The sequence below is a fragment of the Oratosquilla oratoria genome, chromosome 27, assembly GCF_046742065.1.
Source record: "Oratosquilla oratoria isolate Oo_2021 chromosome 27, ASM4674206v1, whole genome shotgun sequence".
Lineage (NCBI taxonomy): Eukaryota > Metazoa > Arthropoda > Malacostraca > Stomatopoda > Squillidae > Oratosquilla > Oratosquilla oratoria.
Window position 1 is genome coordinate 15,535,245 of NC_134803.1, and position 16,969 is coordinate 15,552,213.

The 16,969-nt window shown below is 40.5% G+C and overlaps 1 protein-coding gene across 4 annotated transcripts in view; it reads left to right on the forward strand.

Annotated features, from left to right (window-relative positions):
• LOC143039912 (uncharacterized) overlaps nucleotides 1–16,969 on the forward strand; it is a 290,898-nt gene that overhangs the window by 78,997 nt on the left and 194,932 nt on the right. For all 4 annotated transcript variants that reach the window (XM_076210271.1, XM_076210272.1, XM_076210270.1 and 1 more), the window contains one exon: nucleotides 8,801–9,020. In XM_076210271.1, the coding sequence (XP_076066386.1) occupies nucleotides 8,801–9,020 (220 nt within the window). The remainder of the gene's footprint in view (nucleotides 1–8,800; nucleotides 9,021–16,969) is intronic.

Sequence of the window (16,969 nt, forward strand, 5' to 3'; positions counted from 1 at the left end):
TTGCAAATCATTACAAAAAGACCAGGACAAAATCTGGAAATGGAGTCAGAAAAGTGAAGTGAATTTCAACATTAAGAAATGTAGTGTAATGGAATTTGGGAAAAGCAAAAACAGAATATTGGGACAATACAAAATTGATACAAAGGAAATTAAGAAAGTGAACTCGGAAAGGGACCTAGGAGTAATTATCAGCAATGACATGGCACCAGGCAAACATATCAACAAATTAGTTAGAGAAACTTTCAATCTATTATGATCAATGAAAGTGACCTTTGACTATCTGGATGAAGAAATGGTAAAGAAAATATCAGTTACATTAATAAGACCAAAATTGGAGTACACTGCAACATTATGGACACCTAGTACTAAAAAGGACATAAAGAAATTAGAAAGAATTCAAAGAGCAACAACAAAGATGGCACCAACACTCTCCAAGTTGACATACGAACAACATACATATACCAAAGGAATTTTTCCCCCTTACACAGGAGGCAGCCAAAAGAAAAAGGCATAGGAACTACTCCCACCTATTCCATTCCCTACATACTCCACTCCCCTCTACCCATTTCCCTCCCTGTTATCTTGGCACCGCCTGGATGACAGATCATCCCTGTATCTTTTCCACTGCCCTGGGTCAGAAGCAGTGTTGCAAGACACAGTACATCCACAGCAGGGCTGCTTCATTTATTTGGCAAAAAAAAAAAAAAAAAAAAAAAAAAATCCATTCCCTCATGCAGAAAAGGCCAAGATGGGAAGAAATCCCTTCAGGCTGTGTCAGTTTATTTCTCATACATACTCCCTCACCCCCCATCCCCCACCCACTCACCCTCATGCATCACAGCATCATCCATACACAACCTTTCTCCTTCACCCCTATCTTCTGTCCTCACCCATACTTCCTCAACAGACATTCCTCTTTCCCAATGCCCCTTTTACCCCATCCATCCATCTTATTCTAGGATGCCCTCTCATGTTCACTCCTTTCACCTCTGCCTTCCACACCTCTTTTAGTAATTTTTCTTCACTTGTTCTTTCCATGTGTCCAAACCATCCCAGTACTCTTTCAGCAACCTCACCTCCCAACTCCCCTTCCACCCCTGCTCTCCTTCTCACCTCCTCACTTCTCTCTCTATCCAGCCTAGCAACCCCTATCATACTTCTCAGTCAGGCATTTCATCTCAAACACATTCAAACTCCCCTCTCTCATCCCCTCCTATATCCCATGTTTCTGCCCCACTCGTTGCTGTTAACACAATCACTCCCTCATATAACCCCATCTTAGCATCCATTCCTAAATGTCTATTTGTCATTACACTTTTTAATCCCCCAAGGTATTTACTTGCTTCTCCCAATCTACATTCCACCCCCAACCCCATTCCTCCCTCTCCTGCCACATTTGCACCCAAGTATCTAAAACTATCCACTTCGTCCAGTCTCTCCCTCAACACTCACTTCCATGCTGCTGCCACTCTCTCACCTTGTACACCTCATCACCTTACTTTTACCCACATTTATCTTCAACTTCCTTCTTTCACACACCTTCCCAAACTCTGTCACTAACTTCCTTAACCCCTTCTCTGATTCTGCTACAAGTGCAGTGTTGTCAGTAAACAACAGCTGGCTTATCTCCCACTTTCCATTTTCCTTAACCATCTCCAACCCCCAACCCACTACCCTTGCATTCACCCACACCACCCCATCCATGTATAGATTGAACAGCCAGGGTGACATAACACATCCCTGACAACGTCCCACCTTTACCTCAAACCATTCACTCTCTCCATTTCTAATCCTAACACAAGTTCTACTACTCTCGTAAAAACTCTTGAATGCTCTTAACCCCTTCCATACGGTGCCGCACACGTAGGCGTCATGGGGAGCGAGTGTATTCGCGAGGCTGCCATATCGGCGTCTTGATTATATTTATTGTAGTCGCCCATCCATAATGACATTCTTTCTAATTCTTTTGTAATCGCATTTTCTATGGTTATCAAAATTCACGGGTGAAGAGAGAACGATCGATATAAGCGGTGACTATATTTTATGATGCGAGTATTATTACGACACATCGTACGGCTGGCATTGGCTGCTGCCACCGAGATCTAAGTCCATGACGCCTACGTGTGCGGCACCGTATGGAAGGGGTTAACAGCTTTCCTCCTATCTGCAAAACTTCCCACAGTGCCTTCCTGCCTACCTTGCCATAAGCCTTTTCCAAATCCACAAAGCCCAAAAAACATCCTTACCTTTTCCTATAGCTTTCTCACATATCTGTCTTACCACAAAAATCTGATCTACACAACCCCTACCTGTCCTAAAACCACAACGTTCCTCACCAATCACTCCCCACGCTCCTCTCCCAATCCTCTCAATCAAGACCCTCCCATAAGCCTTCCCAACTACACTCAACAAGTTGATCCATCTGAAACTACCACACTCACACTTGTTTCCCTTTCCCTTGTAAAGTGGAATTATACAGGCACTCCTCCAGTCCTCGGGCACTCTACCCTCTCTTAAACAAACATCAAACAACCTCACCAACCACTCCATCACAGCTGTACCTCCTTTTTTCATACATTCTGCATGGCATCCATCCAACCCAGGTGCCTTAACTACTCTCATCATCTTAACAGCTGCTTTCACTTCATCTTTCCTTATTTCTCCTCCATTTTCCACACTCATCAATATCATTTTCTTAGCACTTCCCACTGCAACTACCTTTCCCTCCCTATCCTCCTTCACATTTAGCAACTTCCTAAAATATTCTGCCCACCTTCCTCTCACTGCCTCCTCTTCCATTATCATCTCTCCATCTACACCTTTTACTTTTTCCTCTCTACTTGATTCGCCTCCTCTTCCAATTTCTTCCCAAAACATCTTTTTATTACTTTCAAAATTTTCTGTCATACTCTTACCCCATTTCACATCTGCTGTCCTCCTTGCCTTTATCTTATGCTGTACTTCTCTTCTCTTTACCTTGCATCTCTCATATGATTCCCTTGTCCTAAATTATAACCAATCTATAAAAGCCTGCTTCTTCTCTTCTACATATTTCTTTGCTTCCTCATCCCACCACTCACTACCCCTCCCTCTATTTCCTCCCGTCCTCCTTGCTCCACACACCATCTTTGTACACCTTATGACTCCCTCCTTGAACCATCCCTATTCCTCTTCCACTCATAGTTCTACTCCATCCTTCACTACCTCCCACTCCTCTCTCAGCTTCCCCTATACTCCCTCTCCCTTTCCCTCTCATTTAAGCAGTTCACTCTAAGCATCTCCCTGCCCTCCGTCATTTTTCTCTTTCTCCACCTATCCTCCACTCTCAACTTACCTTCCACCAGAAAATGATCTGACATTCCCCCACTCTCTCCCCTTAGAACATGTACATCCTTAACCCTTCCTACTATACTCCTGGTCACCACAATATAGTCCACTAACACTCTATCTGCCACCCTTCCATCCACCACCCTCTCCCATGTGTACTTATGCTTGACTTTCTTCCTAAACACTGTATTAGCTATCAACAACTTTCTTTCAAGACACATCTCCACCATCAACTCTCCACTACAATTTTTTCATAGAGCTCCATACTTCCCAATCACTCCATCTATTGGTTCATTTCCTACCCTAGCATTAAGGTTTCCCAATACAACTACATTGACATTTCTCCCTAATCCCTCTATGCACTCATTTTAATCTATCCAAAAAGCCTCCCTTTCCTCTATGCTGTTCTTACTACCAGGCCCATACACACTTACAAAAGCCCACATCTCCCTTCCCAGCTTCACCTTCATCCACATCATCCTTGAAGAAACCTCCTTCCACTCCACTACACACTTACCTATCTCTTTACTTACTAGTATAGCTACCCCTTCTCTCCCTTGTCCTTTTTTCATTCCTGAGAACCTCCCAACTACACTCCCAAACTCACACTCACCCCTCCCTTTCAACTTAGCTCAATGCCAACACATCCATCTTTCCTCTCACAAACATACTGCCTATCTCTTCCTTTTTACTCTCATCTGTACCACATCCACATATGTTAAAAGACCCAAACCTTAGGGTACTGGTTGGAAAACTCCTAGACCCTTATAAAGTGGAACTATACAGGCACTCCTCCAGTCCTCTGGCACTCTACCATACGGTGCCGCACACTTAGGCGTCATGAGGAGCAAGTGGATTCGCGATGCTGCCATATCGGCGTCTTGATTATATTTATTGTAGACGCCCCTGTGTTTTTACATTCTCCCTAATCTGCTCTTAATCCCATTCTCTGTGGTTTTCAAAATTCACGGGTGAAAGAGAGAACGATCGATATAAGCGGTGACTATATTTTATGATGCGAGTATTATTACGACACATCGTACAGCTGGCATTGGCTGCTGCCCGCGAGATTTAAGTCCTGTAGTGAAGTGGTTAAAAATCAAACAACCTCACCAGCCAGTCCACCACAACTGTACCTCCTTTTTTCAGACATTCTGCATGGCACCCATCTAACCCAGGTGCCTTACCTGCTCTCATCATCTTAACAGCTGCTTTCACTTCATCTTTCCTTATTTCTCCTCCATTTTCCTCACTTATCACTGTCATTTTCTTAGCCCTTCCCACTGAAACTACCTTTCCCTCCCTATCCTCCTTCACATTTAGCAACTCCTAAAATATTCTGCCCACCTTCCTCTCACTGCCTCCTCTTCCATTATCATCTCTCCATCTACACCTTTTACTTTTTCCTCTCTACTTGATTCGCCTCCTCTTCCTCTTTTAACCACTTCCATACGGTGACGCCTACGTAGGCGTCATGAGGAGCAAGTGGGTACGCGGTGATGCCGACGTCGGTGTTTTGATTATATTTATTGTAGTCGTACCTAAGTAACCTTCATTCTCTCTAAACTGGCTTCATCATATTTTCTATGGTTATCAAAATTCACGGGTGAAAGAGAACGAACGATTGAGCACTGACTTTATTTTTTATAATGCGCTTATTATGACGCAACATCGCACGTCGTGCAGCTAATGCTGCCAGATGTGCGATGTGCCCCAGAGTGAGGAGGTTAATTTCTTTCCAAAACATCTTTTTATTACTTTCAATATTTTTTGTCATACTCTTACCCCATTTCACATCTGCTGTCCTCCTTGCCTTCTTTATCTTATGCTTTACTTCTCTTTACTTTGCACCTCTCATACGATTAATCAATCTATGAAAGCCTGCTTCTTCTCTTCCACACACTTCTTTGCTTTCTCATCCCACCACTCAATACCCCTCCCTCTATTTCCTCCCATCCTCCTTGCTCCACACACCATCTTTGTACACCTTATGACTCCCTCCTGGAACCATCCACATTCCTCTTCCACTCATAGTTCTACTCTATCCTTCACTACCTCCCACTCCTCTCTCAGCTTCCCCTATACTCCCTCTCCCTTTCCCTCTCATTTAACCACTTCCATACGGTGACGCCTATGTAGGCGGCATGAGGAGCAAGTGGGTACTCGATGATGCTGACGTCGGCATCTTGATTATATTTATTGTAGTCGTACCTACGTAATCTCCATTCTCTCTAAACTGGCTTCATCAATTTTCTATGGTTATCAAAATACACGGGTGAAAGAAAACGAACGATTGAGCACTGACTTTATTTTTTATAATGCGATTATTATGACGTCCGGCAGCTAATGCTGCCAGATGTGCGATGTGCCCCGGAGTGAAGAGGTTAAGCAGTTCACTCTAAGCAACTCCCTACCCTCCATCATTTTTCTCTTTCTCCACCTATCATCCACTCTCAACTAACCTTCCACCATAAAATGATCTGACATTCCCCCACTCTCTCCCTGTAGAACATGTACATCCTTAACTCTTCCTACTATACTCCTGGTCACCACAATATAGTCCATTAACGCTCTGTCTACCACCTTTCCATCCACCACCCTCTCCCATGTGTACTTATGCTTGACTTTCTTCTTAAACACTGTATTTGCTATCATCAACTTTCTTTCAAGACACATCTCCACCATCAACTCTCCACTATAATTTTTTCATAGAGCTCCATATTTCCCAATCACTCCATCTATTTGTTTATTTCCTAACCTAGCATTAAGGTTTCCCAATACAACTACATTGACATTTCTCCCTAATCCCTCCATGCACTCATTTAAATCTATCCAAAAAGCCTCCCTTTCCTCTATGCTGTTCTTACTACCAGGCCCATACACACTTACAAAAGCCCACATCTCCCTTCCCAGCTTCACCTTCATCCACATCAACCTTGAAGAAACCTCCATCCACTCCACTACACACTTACCTATCTCTTTACTTACTAGTATAACTACCCCTTCTCTCCCTCATCCTTTTTTCACTCCTGAGCACCTCCCAACTACACTCCCAAACTCACACTCACCCCTCCCTTTCAACTTTGTTTCACTCAATGCCAATACATCCATCTTTCCTCTCACAAACATACTGCCTATCTCTTCCTTTTTACTCTCATCTGTACCACAACCACATACGTTTAAAGACCCAAACCTTATGGTGCTGGTTGGAAGACTCCTAGACCCTCTTATGCCTTTACTTTTTTTAGGAATGTCCCCTGAGGGGGTACATGTAGCAGGACTCCTAATCCTATCCCCTATCCCGTTTTTTGTTGCCTCTTACAACTCAAGTAGGAAGACTTGGTGTTAGCATTCTTTTCCCCCACCACAGGGTAGGCCAAAAAAGGAAATAAATATTCAGAGAAATGGTTCAGGACAGTAACAAGGGGTTGGGGGACAGCATAACATAGGGACAGTTGCAGTCTAATAAAATAGTCATCATTTCTTTATGAACAGAGTCTTCCTCTATCATAGGCAAAATTATGTGTGGCTCTGGTCCATAGGGTCACCCCATATAGACCCTAAAGTATCAACTGCATGCTACTTTTTCATAATAACATGCAGCCAATACCCCAGACGGGTACATATGAACACAGATTGTCCAAACTCGAACCACCAACCCTGAAACAAAGAAGAGAAAGAGGAGACCTGCTAACCATCTACAGAATTATGAAAGGGATGGAAGTCCTTGATAGAGATGACTTACTAAAGTGGGATAGAAGAAAAACAAGAGGACACAAAAAGAAACTTAAAAAGGATAGTTACAGAAGAGATCTGAAAAAGAATAGTTTCCCACACAGAGTGATAGATATCTGGAACAAAATGAATGAGGATGCAGTGAGTGCATAAACTATACAAGAATTTAAGATCAAACTGGATGCTGAAAGATAGAAAAGCATAGCTCTCTTCCCATATAATATAACTAGGTAAATGCACCCAGATGACTAATGAAACCCTTCAAGAAAGACTACCAAACTCAATATTACAACAACAATTCCCAAATATAAATTCCACAGAGAAAACTCTCCCACAGCAAACAAGAATCACACAAGCATGACTGTGCTCTGGACACCATCCATCATCAAGACTACTAATACAGGTACTCCTCGTTTCACGACCTACTCGGTTAGCGATGACGCGGAGTTACGACGGGCTTTATGACAGACGTTTAACATAAATCTCCCGAAGTTACGACGTCGTGTACGATAATTAAGTTGGCTGAGGCAAATTTGTATAATGTTATAATTGAACTTGTACGGTGGATATTAGCTGTGAGGTAAAGTGTTCTGAAGCTTAGGTCTACATTACCATCCTGCAAGCTGCAAAAACTACCTGGGTACAGTATATACCGGTAGTGGTAAATTTTTAGTTTCGACCATGGGCGCAATATAGCAATAGAAAATTAATCATTAATTTTGTAAATTATAATGTATCAAAGTAATATGCAATTTTGTGAGCGGAAAAAAAAAAAAAAAAGGTGCTAAAACAAATTTCGTAAGTAACGAAGTCATGTCGGACGAATGGTACACCATGTTTGTATGATAGATGCCGATGTCGAAGAAATGAAAGGATAAATTCGTCTAACCTAAACTAAACTAACCTGACCTGTGTTTGATAAATCATTACCTGCAAATTAAATGTCATCCGGCTCGTCCTCGTTGTCGTCTTCGTTCATTAGCATATTTTCTTGTAGCATGGTATTTTTTCTTTCATTTCCGCCCACAAAATTGCATATTACGTTGATACATTTTAATTTACAAAATTAATCATTAATTTTCTATTGCTATATTGCGCCCATGGTCGAAACTAAAAAAATACCCTGGTATTCAATATGGAATGTCAGCATACGCAGATTTGGTCATATACGGTCATTTCAGGAACCTAACCACCGTAAATAAACAGTAAATAAAGCTTTAATGTACTGTATAAAAGAGGGAAAATACACGAAAATAAAGATACATGTATTGCTGGACATTGTACATACAGTACCTGTACGTATATGTATACACTTTCGCTTAACGACCAATTCGGTTAACGACGGCGCGCTGGTGGTCCCAATTGTCGTTGTTAAACGAGGAGTGGATGTACAGAATAGGCCTGGCAATAGACTCAAAATACCTCAGGTGTAATCACCACACAGAAGACACAGAATACCTCATACTACTGTGTCATACACTGACAGTCCACAGACAATGCAATATCTTATCTCTAAGTTATGGTCCCAACCAAAGGCTGGTGTCAGATTTTCGGAGAGTGAAGATCTTCTGCAAGAGAGACCTGGGAGAACAGATTGATTGATTGGAAACAGATGGTGGGGAGTTGATCCTAGAAGACTTATGTCTCATATGACCATCTTGTTCATGTACCTATCACTCGTCCTATATATATACAGTATATATATATATATATATATATTTTTTTTCTTTCATTTCAGAGCTTCAACTCTTCAACATGTAAAATCTGGCCATATAGAAATAGTACTTACAAGTTTTGAGACTGCTCGAGAGCACATTGACAGTTTGAATCAGGTTGACTGGTCAATTGTGGTGGTTGATGAAGTGCATCGCTTGAAGGACCCAAAAGCTCGATTGACACAGTCACTGAAGAGACTCAGGTGCCTTTTTCGTCTGGGTCTCACTGGAACTGCTGTACAGGTATAAGTATTGTATTGATATCAGTAACACAATTTCAGAATTTTACAGCTGGAGAATAACTTCATTGTTTAGAAATGTGGTGGGTATTGTGCAGTTCATAAAATTTTGTATGTTGATAGTAGATCACCTCAGTTAAGTTGGCCTAAGTATAATTAGATCATAACTTGAATTATGTTGAAGTGCTACCGTTAGATGATGGTAGCATATACATATATATACAAAAAGGCCATCCCCTTATGAGAGAGTGGCCAAGTATGACCCCACACCCATCCCATACCCACCAAAACCCATTCATTGCCCCCACCCCTCGTCTTACTGTCTCATGAATGAATGGTCATCCCTGTCCCCCACCAGACTTCTCATGTCAAAGGCAGTGCAATAAGACATAGGGCCTCCTCAGCAGGGCCTTACAGACAGTGGTGGTTTTTCTCTACTGCCCACTGCTTCAGTGTAACACCCTGTCCTCATCTGCAAAAACAAAAATATATAAATAAAAAAGTGTGTATGTACGTATATATATATATATATTATATTTATATATATACATATATATATATATTTATATATATATTTATATATAAATATATATATATATATATATATATATATACAGGTAGTCGTCGACTTACGACCGAGTTCGGTTCCGACAGACAGGTCGTAAGTCGATCTGGACGCAAGTCGGTCTATATATATATATACAGTATATATTACCCTTTATATAATATATATATATATATATATATATATATATGGTAAACACCATATGAGGACGGAGCCTTTATTTGTACGACGTTTCGCTTATTACAGCTTTTTCAAGTACAAGTTGAGATACAAATGCTTGAGATTAAATAAGGGGAAAGGAGGGAACGGGGAGAGAAAAAGGGGGGGGGGGAAGGAAGAGGAGGAGGAGGGTGGGGGGATTGGACACTGGGAAAGGATGAGAATGCTGGTCCAAACATCCGTGAGCGAAATGTCCACAAAGGGTGGTTTAAGTATTTAATATTTTGCTGGCCATGGGTATTAGGGGAAAAATGTGAGGAGATATGTTAAACATGCCCCTGTTTTGTTCAATAGTGTTCGTTCCTTGAATGATTGCTGCTTCTAAACACTTCCTGCGGATTTTGTCTGGTTCCCGCATCAGCAGCTCTGCATTCTTCCAGTCCATAAGATGGTTTTCCTTGTTTCTATGTGTCACACATGCATTGGTGGTGACATCATGCCTGACGTCGTAACGGTGTTCACGTATTCGTGTATTCAGGTCGCGTGACGTTTCTCCGATGTAAACTTTATCACATCCCGAACACGGAATACGATAAACACCGGCTTTGGTGCTCGGTGTCTGGTTGTTGTGTGTTTCCGTCTTCGTGATTGACTGCCACTTTTAAGCATATATATATATATATATATATATATATATATATATATATATATATATATCTCACCTCACCTTCTCACCATACACCAGGTAGGGCGATGCCCTGTCAGCGATGATGCCTCACGAAGTCCCTCCACAAGTCCCTATCAGCATACAGCTGCACACTCTCCACCTCTTCCATAGTTCTTCCTCTTGACTCTATGGCTTGTCTGATACCGTCTCTCCATCTCTTCCTGGGTCTTCCTGTTGGACGCTTTCCTTGTGGCTGCCACTGGTAGTATTTTAATGGGTACTGATGCTCATTCATCCTCATGACGTGGCCAAACCATCTTAATTGGCTTTTCTCTACATATTCTAATATTGGCTCTATTTCCAGCTCTCTTCTTATTTCTTCATTTCTTATTCTGTCACACCTTGTTACACCTTTTATTATTCGCAGCACTCTCATCTCTGCTGCTTGTATCTTACTTTTCAGCCTTTCTGTCAATGTCCATGTTTCTGACCCATATGTTAGAACTGGTCTATATATATATATATATTGTATATTTAGCATACTGAAATAATCTTAGCATCTTTGAACTATGTTGTATAGTATTTTTAACCTTTTTATAATTTCATCTGATTTTCTTTGGGAAACATAGCCTAGGCCTAAGCATATTGAATAAAATCCTATCATCTTTGACCTATGATATTTAATACTGTATTTGTTAACCTTTGTATTATTTTACCATCAGACTTTCTTTAGGAAACGTATGCATACTGAATAAAATCTTATTATCTTTGAGCTACGTTGTTTAGTATTCATTAACTTTTTATCATTTTCGTTAGGAAACGTAGCCTAGGCCTACACATACTGAATAAAGTCCTGTCATCTTTGACCTACAAATCCTTTTTTGTTGGTTACATTAAAATCATTGTAAAGCAAAATTAGGAAAAAACAAATTTCGAAACACATTCTTTTCGTTTACGTACTGTACCGAAAATATTGTTATCGATAACAGACTAGGCATAAACAAAGTTTACTGTTACATTTTATTAATCGCAAAACATAAAAATACAAAATGCTGTACCGAACATTTTGTCATCGACAACAGACTAGGCATAAAAAAATACTGTTACATTTTATTAATTGCAAAACAAAAATACAAAATGTAAGGCAAAATTAGGATTTTTTTATTTCAACAAAACACATTCTTTTTGTTTAAGTACTGTACAGAACATATTGTAATCGACAACAAACTAGCCTAGGCATAAAAAGTTTGTTATATTTTATTAATTGCAAAACATACAAAAATACAAAATGCAATGCAAAATTAGGAAACATTTTACTTCAAACAAACAAAATGAAAGAATATTTAGCTGGCTGGGATGCTGACGCTGCCGGCAGCCTGCCAAAACTATCGCACTCGCGTCTCGCAGCGTGCGGAGTAATGTACTGCCCTGCCAGGCATAACATTGCAATTCTATTACTCTATTAAATGTTAGATATTACTGCACCATCTCGTGGTTGTAAAGTCGTTCAGTCGTAAGTCACATAGGTCGTAAGTCGACGACTACCTGTATATATATCTAAATTTTGACGCAACCAGAAGGGATTTCTCCCCATCCTCTCCTTTATATGGGGGGACGGAGAGGGGGGGTCGCCGATTTAATGAAGCGGCCTTGCTGTGGATGTGCTGTGTCCTGCGACACTGCTTCTGACCCAGGGCAGTGGACAGGGTGCAGGGATGACCCGTCATCTAGGAGGTGCTAAGATGGGAGGGAGGGTGGAGGGGTGAGGAGTGTTTTCGGGGATGGAATGGGTGGGAATGATTTTATGCTTTGTCCTTTTTGGCTACCTCCCTGGTAAGGGGGAAAGAGCCTTGGTATATGTATGTATATATATATATATATATATATATATATATATATATATATAATGTATATAAAAATATATATGTTGAAGTAGAGTTGACAATTTGCATTTAACATAGGAAAACTCAGAATGATGGCTGAGGTACTTTATTTGCTTATGTTTCGGCTGTATGCCTTCCTCAGCTGAAATGTAAGAAGATAAAATATCTCTGCCATCATTCTGAGTTTTCTTGTCCCAAATACACTCATACATATATATATATATATATATATATATATATATATATATATATATATATATATATATATGTATACACCTATCCCCCAGCTATCGTGCGTTCAGCTATCGCGTTTTACTGCTATCGCGCATACATGAAAAGCTGACACAATTTCCATGTCACACATCAAATTGGCTGTTATCGTGCGCCTCTAGCCCAAATTTTCATATCGTGCGGCTGCTATCACATGCCCCCCATGATGTCACAGGTGGCAGCGATCTTTGTTGGCTGAGCTGCACGCTGATTGGTCGAGGATTTGTTTACATATACAGGCCACCACACTGCTCCTACACGGTGTGCTGTGTGTGAGAGTTGGCACATGATAGCTGCAACATTTTTTGTAGAAGTGACTTGTTACTTGTTCTCAGGCCCCACTCCTTGAATAAGTGAGTACTACAGTACATACAGTATTCAATTTCTTTTTGAACACTTCTGGAAAAATGTGATCCAAAAGACAATTCACCATGCATGGCAAAATGTGTTGGAGGGTTTGCTGGAGGACCGATGTGGAAGAGTGGTAGGTGAGCCACAGTCAGCAAAAGCTGAGGGAGAGGCAGCTGCACAAGAAGCCCGCCAAGTTCCTGGAGGTGGTTTTGAGGACACAACAGAGGGTGAAATCCTGGAAATTATGCAGCCAGCCCCTGTTATAGTTGCTGACATCATGGAAGAGGACGAGGATGAGGAGAGAGGGGAACATCAGGAGGAGGAGGGTGAGGTAACACGTGTGTGGGACTCACTATAGTCGGCACCAAGGAACTGATCGACTTGGGCATCAGGATGCGGCACCTCCTTGAGCAAGATAGCTCCATCAACAGTGAAGCAAGGTGTTTGCTTGCTATTAGAGCACTAGAAGGTTACAATGAACAGTATCATGCCCACATCAACGTCCTGCAGCAACACCAGATCACAAAATTCTTACACTGGCACACCGAGACACAACCAGCCGACCCACAAACAGGACCATCACAAGAGGAGGATTCTGGGGATGATGTGGATTATTTTGAGGGTTTTGAGACTCCTGCAGCCATAGATGACTTCCTCGACGAGATACAACGTTGAGTGGGTGGCTAGTAACAAGCCACCCCAGCCTCAGAACCCCTCTAACCCACCCAAGCCCCTCATCACCCTCAAAAAGGTAAAATAAATGTCTATGAAATGTCTATTTTTTATTTTATAGCCTTGATGTGTTTATTATATTACAGCACTGGATTGTATGTTTAAGCAATTTTGTTAAGAAAGGTGAAAACAGTGAAAATAAAGGAGAAATTTTGGTGAAGTTGAAAGAAAATTTTTGGTGTGGGTACCAATCATAGTTAATACCATTAGTACATAAATTCCGCTATCACGTTTTCAGCTATTGCGCGACTTTTGCCGCACCAATTAGGTGCGATAGCAGGGGGATGGGTGTGTGTATATACTGTATATATATATTATATATTTATATATATATATATATATATATACATATATATATATATATATGGGTCCCACAATTCACTTTAATTCTAAGCCATCAACATCCAGAATCTCAAGGAGGCATACATGCAGAAATTGTAATATATAGCCAAGGATTTGAAACTCCGCAAGCACGTGACAAGTGATAGTGACTTAACCGATAGCACCATCTCTCTTGATGGCACAATTGGTTAAGTCACTATCACTTGTCATGTGCTAGCAGAGGTTCAAATCCTTGGCTGTACCATGTTTCAATTTCTGCATGTATGCCTCATCGAGATTCTCGATGCTGATAACTTAGAATTAAGTTCTTCACTCCGGGGCACATCGCACGTCTGGCAGCATTAGCTGCACAATGTGCGATGTTGCATCATAATAATAGCATTATAAAAAATAAAGTCAGTGCTCAATCGTTTGTTCTCTTTCACCCGTGAATTTTGATAACCATAGAAAATATGATGAAGCCAGTTTAGAGAGAATGGAGGTTACGTAGGTACAACTACAATAAATATAATTTAAGATGCCGACGTCGGCATCATCGAGTACCCATTTGCTCCTCATGCCGCCTATGTAGGCGTCACCGTATGGAAGTGGTTAAGGATGGAAGAGAAGTATAATCTAAATAGGACTACAAGAATAAAGGAGGAAAAGAAAAAAGTAAATAATGTATTAGAAGTAGTTCAAGAAGATGAACCAGAAATAGGGAAACAAATAGAAGAAAAGATAGGCTTGGGAAATACAATACAGATAAGACCAAACCAATTAAGGTTAAATTCAGGTCACAAACGACAGCATAGAATATCTTAGCAAAAACAGGGAAACTACCAGACATTGAGTAATATAAAAAGATATGGATAAAAAGAGAAATGAACAAAGAGGAAAGAGAGGATGAGAAGACAAAAATACTAGAAGCTAAAGAAAAAAATGAGAAAAGAACAGACAGAAAAAGAGAAATTCTATTGGAGAGTAGTGAATATGAAAGTGAAGAAATGGTTCATAGCAGAGGAAAACAGAAGAGAAATGGAAAACACAATGGAAGTAACAAAAAATTAAAAGTGTCTTACACAAATATAGATGGCTTAATAACAGGCTTGAATGAACTGAATGATTATCTGAAGGAAAAAGAATCGGACATAATGGGTATTGTAGAGGCAAATTTGAAAGGTCCACTACCACCCAACAGTGCATATAATTATTGGATTAGAAACATAAGAACATAAGAACATAAGAACATTAGAACATAAGAACATAAGAAATAAAGGAGACTGCAAAAGACCATAAGGCCTACACTAGGCAGCTCCGTATCCATCACCACCTGTCGTCCCCATCCATAAAGTTGTCTAATCGTTTTTTAAAACAACTGATAGTTTCAGCGCTTACTACGTGGTTACTAAGTTTATTCCATTCATCGACCACCCTATTTGTAAACCAATTCTTGCCTATTTCCTTCTTAAATCTAAATTTGTCCAGTTTATACCCATTACTGCGAGTCCTGCCCTGTTGTTTTATTATGATGACCTTGTTTGCATCACCCTTGTTATAACCTTTGATCCACTTGAACACTTCTATTAGATCACCCCGCACTCTGCGTCTTTCCAGAGAGTGTAAGTTTAGGTGCCTAAGCCTCTCTTCGTAAGGCAAATTTCCGAGTCCTTGTATCATTTTGGTCATTCTTCTCTGTACTGATTCTAGTGAATTTATGTCCATTTTGTAGGACGGAGACCAAAACTGTACCGCATAGTCAAGGATGGGTCTAACTATCGCTAGATAGAGTTTAATAATTACCTCTACACTTCTATTTGTTACCGTCCTAGCAATGAAGCCTAATGCTCTGTTTGCTTTATTTCTGGCGCTAATGCACTGCTTCCTGGTTTTAAGGTCCGGACTCACCAGAACTCCCAAGTCCCTCTCGCACTCAGATTTTTCTAAAAACGTGTCATCTAAGTTGTATCTATTTTCGGGGTTGTGTAGCCCTACGTTTAACACGCTACACTTAGAGATATTGAAGTTCATTTGCCATTTCACCGACCATGTTAACAGTTTATTAAGATCATCCTGCAGAATCTGGGCGTCTTCTCCTGACCTAATTAGGCGTCCTATTTTAGTGTCGTCCGCAAACTTACTAACATCACTATTTAACCCATCGTCTAAGTCGTTTATATACATAATGAACAATAAGGGACCCAAAACCGAGCCCTGGGGGACCCCGCTAGTAACATTGCCCCACCTAGATTTTATTCCATTTATGGTGACCCGCTGTTTTCTGTTACTAATCCAAGCTCTAATCCATTCTAACACTTTTCCTCCTATGCCATGGGCTTTGATTTTATTTAGTAGTCTCTGGTGTGGCACTTTGTCGAACGCTTTGCTAAAGTCAAGGTAAATAACATCGTAATTTTCATTGTTGTCTGACGCCTTATATACCTTAGTGTAAAAGGATAGAAGATTAGTCACGCATGACTTACCTTTGGAGAAACCATGCTGTGAATCACGAATTAAATTATGCCCTTCAATGTGTTCTCTGAGTCTATTTACTATTATTGATTCAAGCATTTTTCCTATAACCGATGTCAAACTGATTGGCCTGTAGTTGCATATGGTCGATCTATCTCCCTTCTTAAAAACAGGAACAATGTTTGCCTGCCTCCAAGCAGTTGGAACAGAACCAGTGTCTACCGATTTATTGAATATTTCAGTTAACTGGTCGCAGATTTCAAATTTACACTCTTTAAGCATTCTTGGAAAAATTTCGTCCGGACCCGGAGATTTTGTAGCTTTAAGTCTGTCAATCTGCTTGATAACTTCTTCTTTACTAATGCTGATATTAGTTAGGCTATTTTCTTCATCCCCTCTGAAAATCGGATCGCAGTCAGGTACTTTATCTAACCTCTCATTAGTAAACACCGATAGAAAATAATTGTTAAACTCCTCACTCATTTTTTCTTCCGATTCTATCATGACATTTTCATCGTTTTTAATTGGTCCTA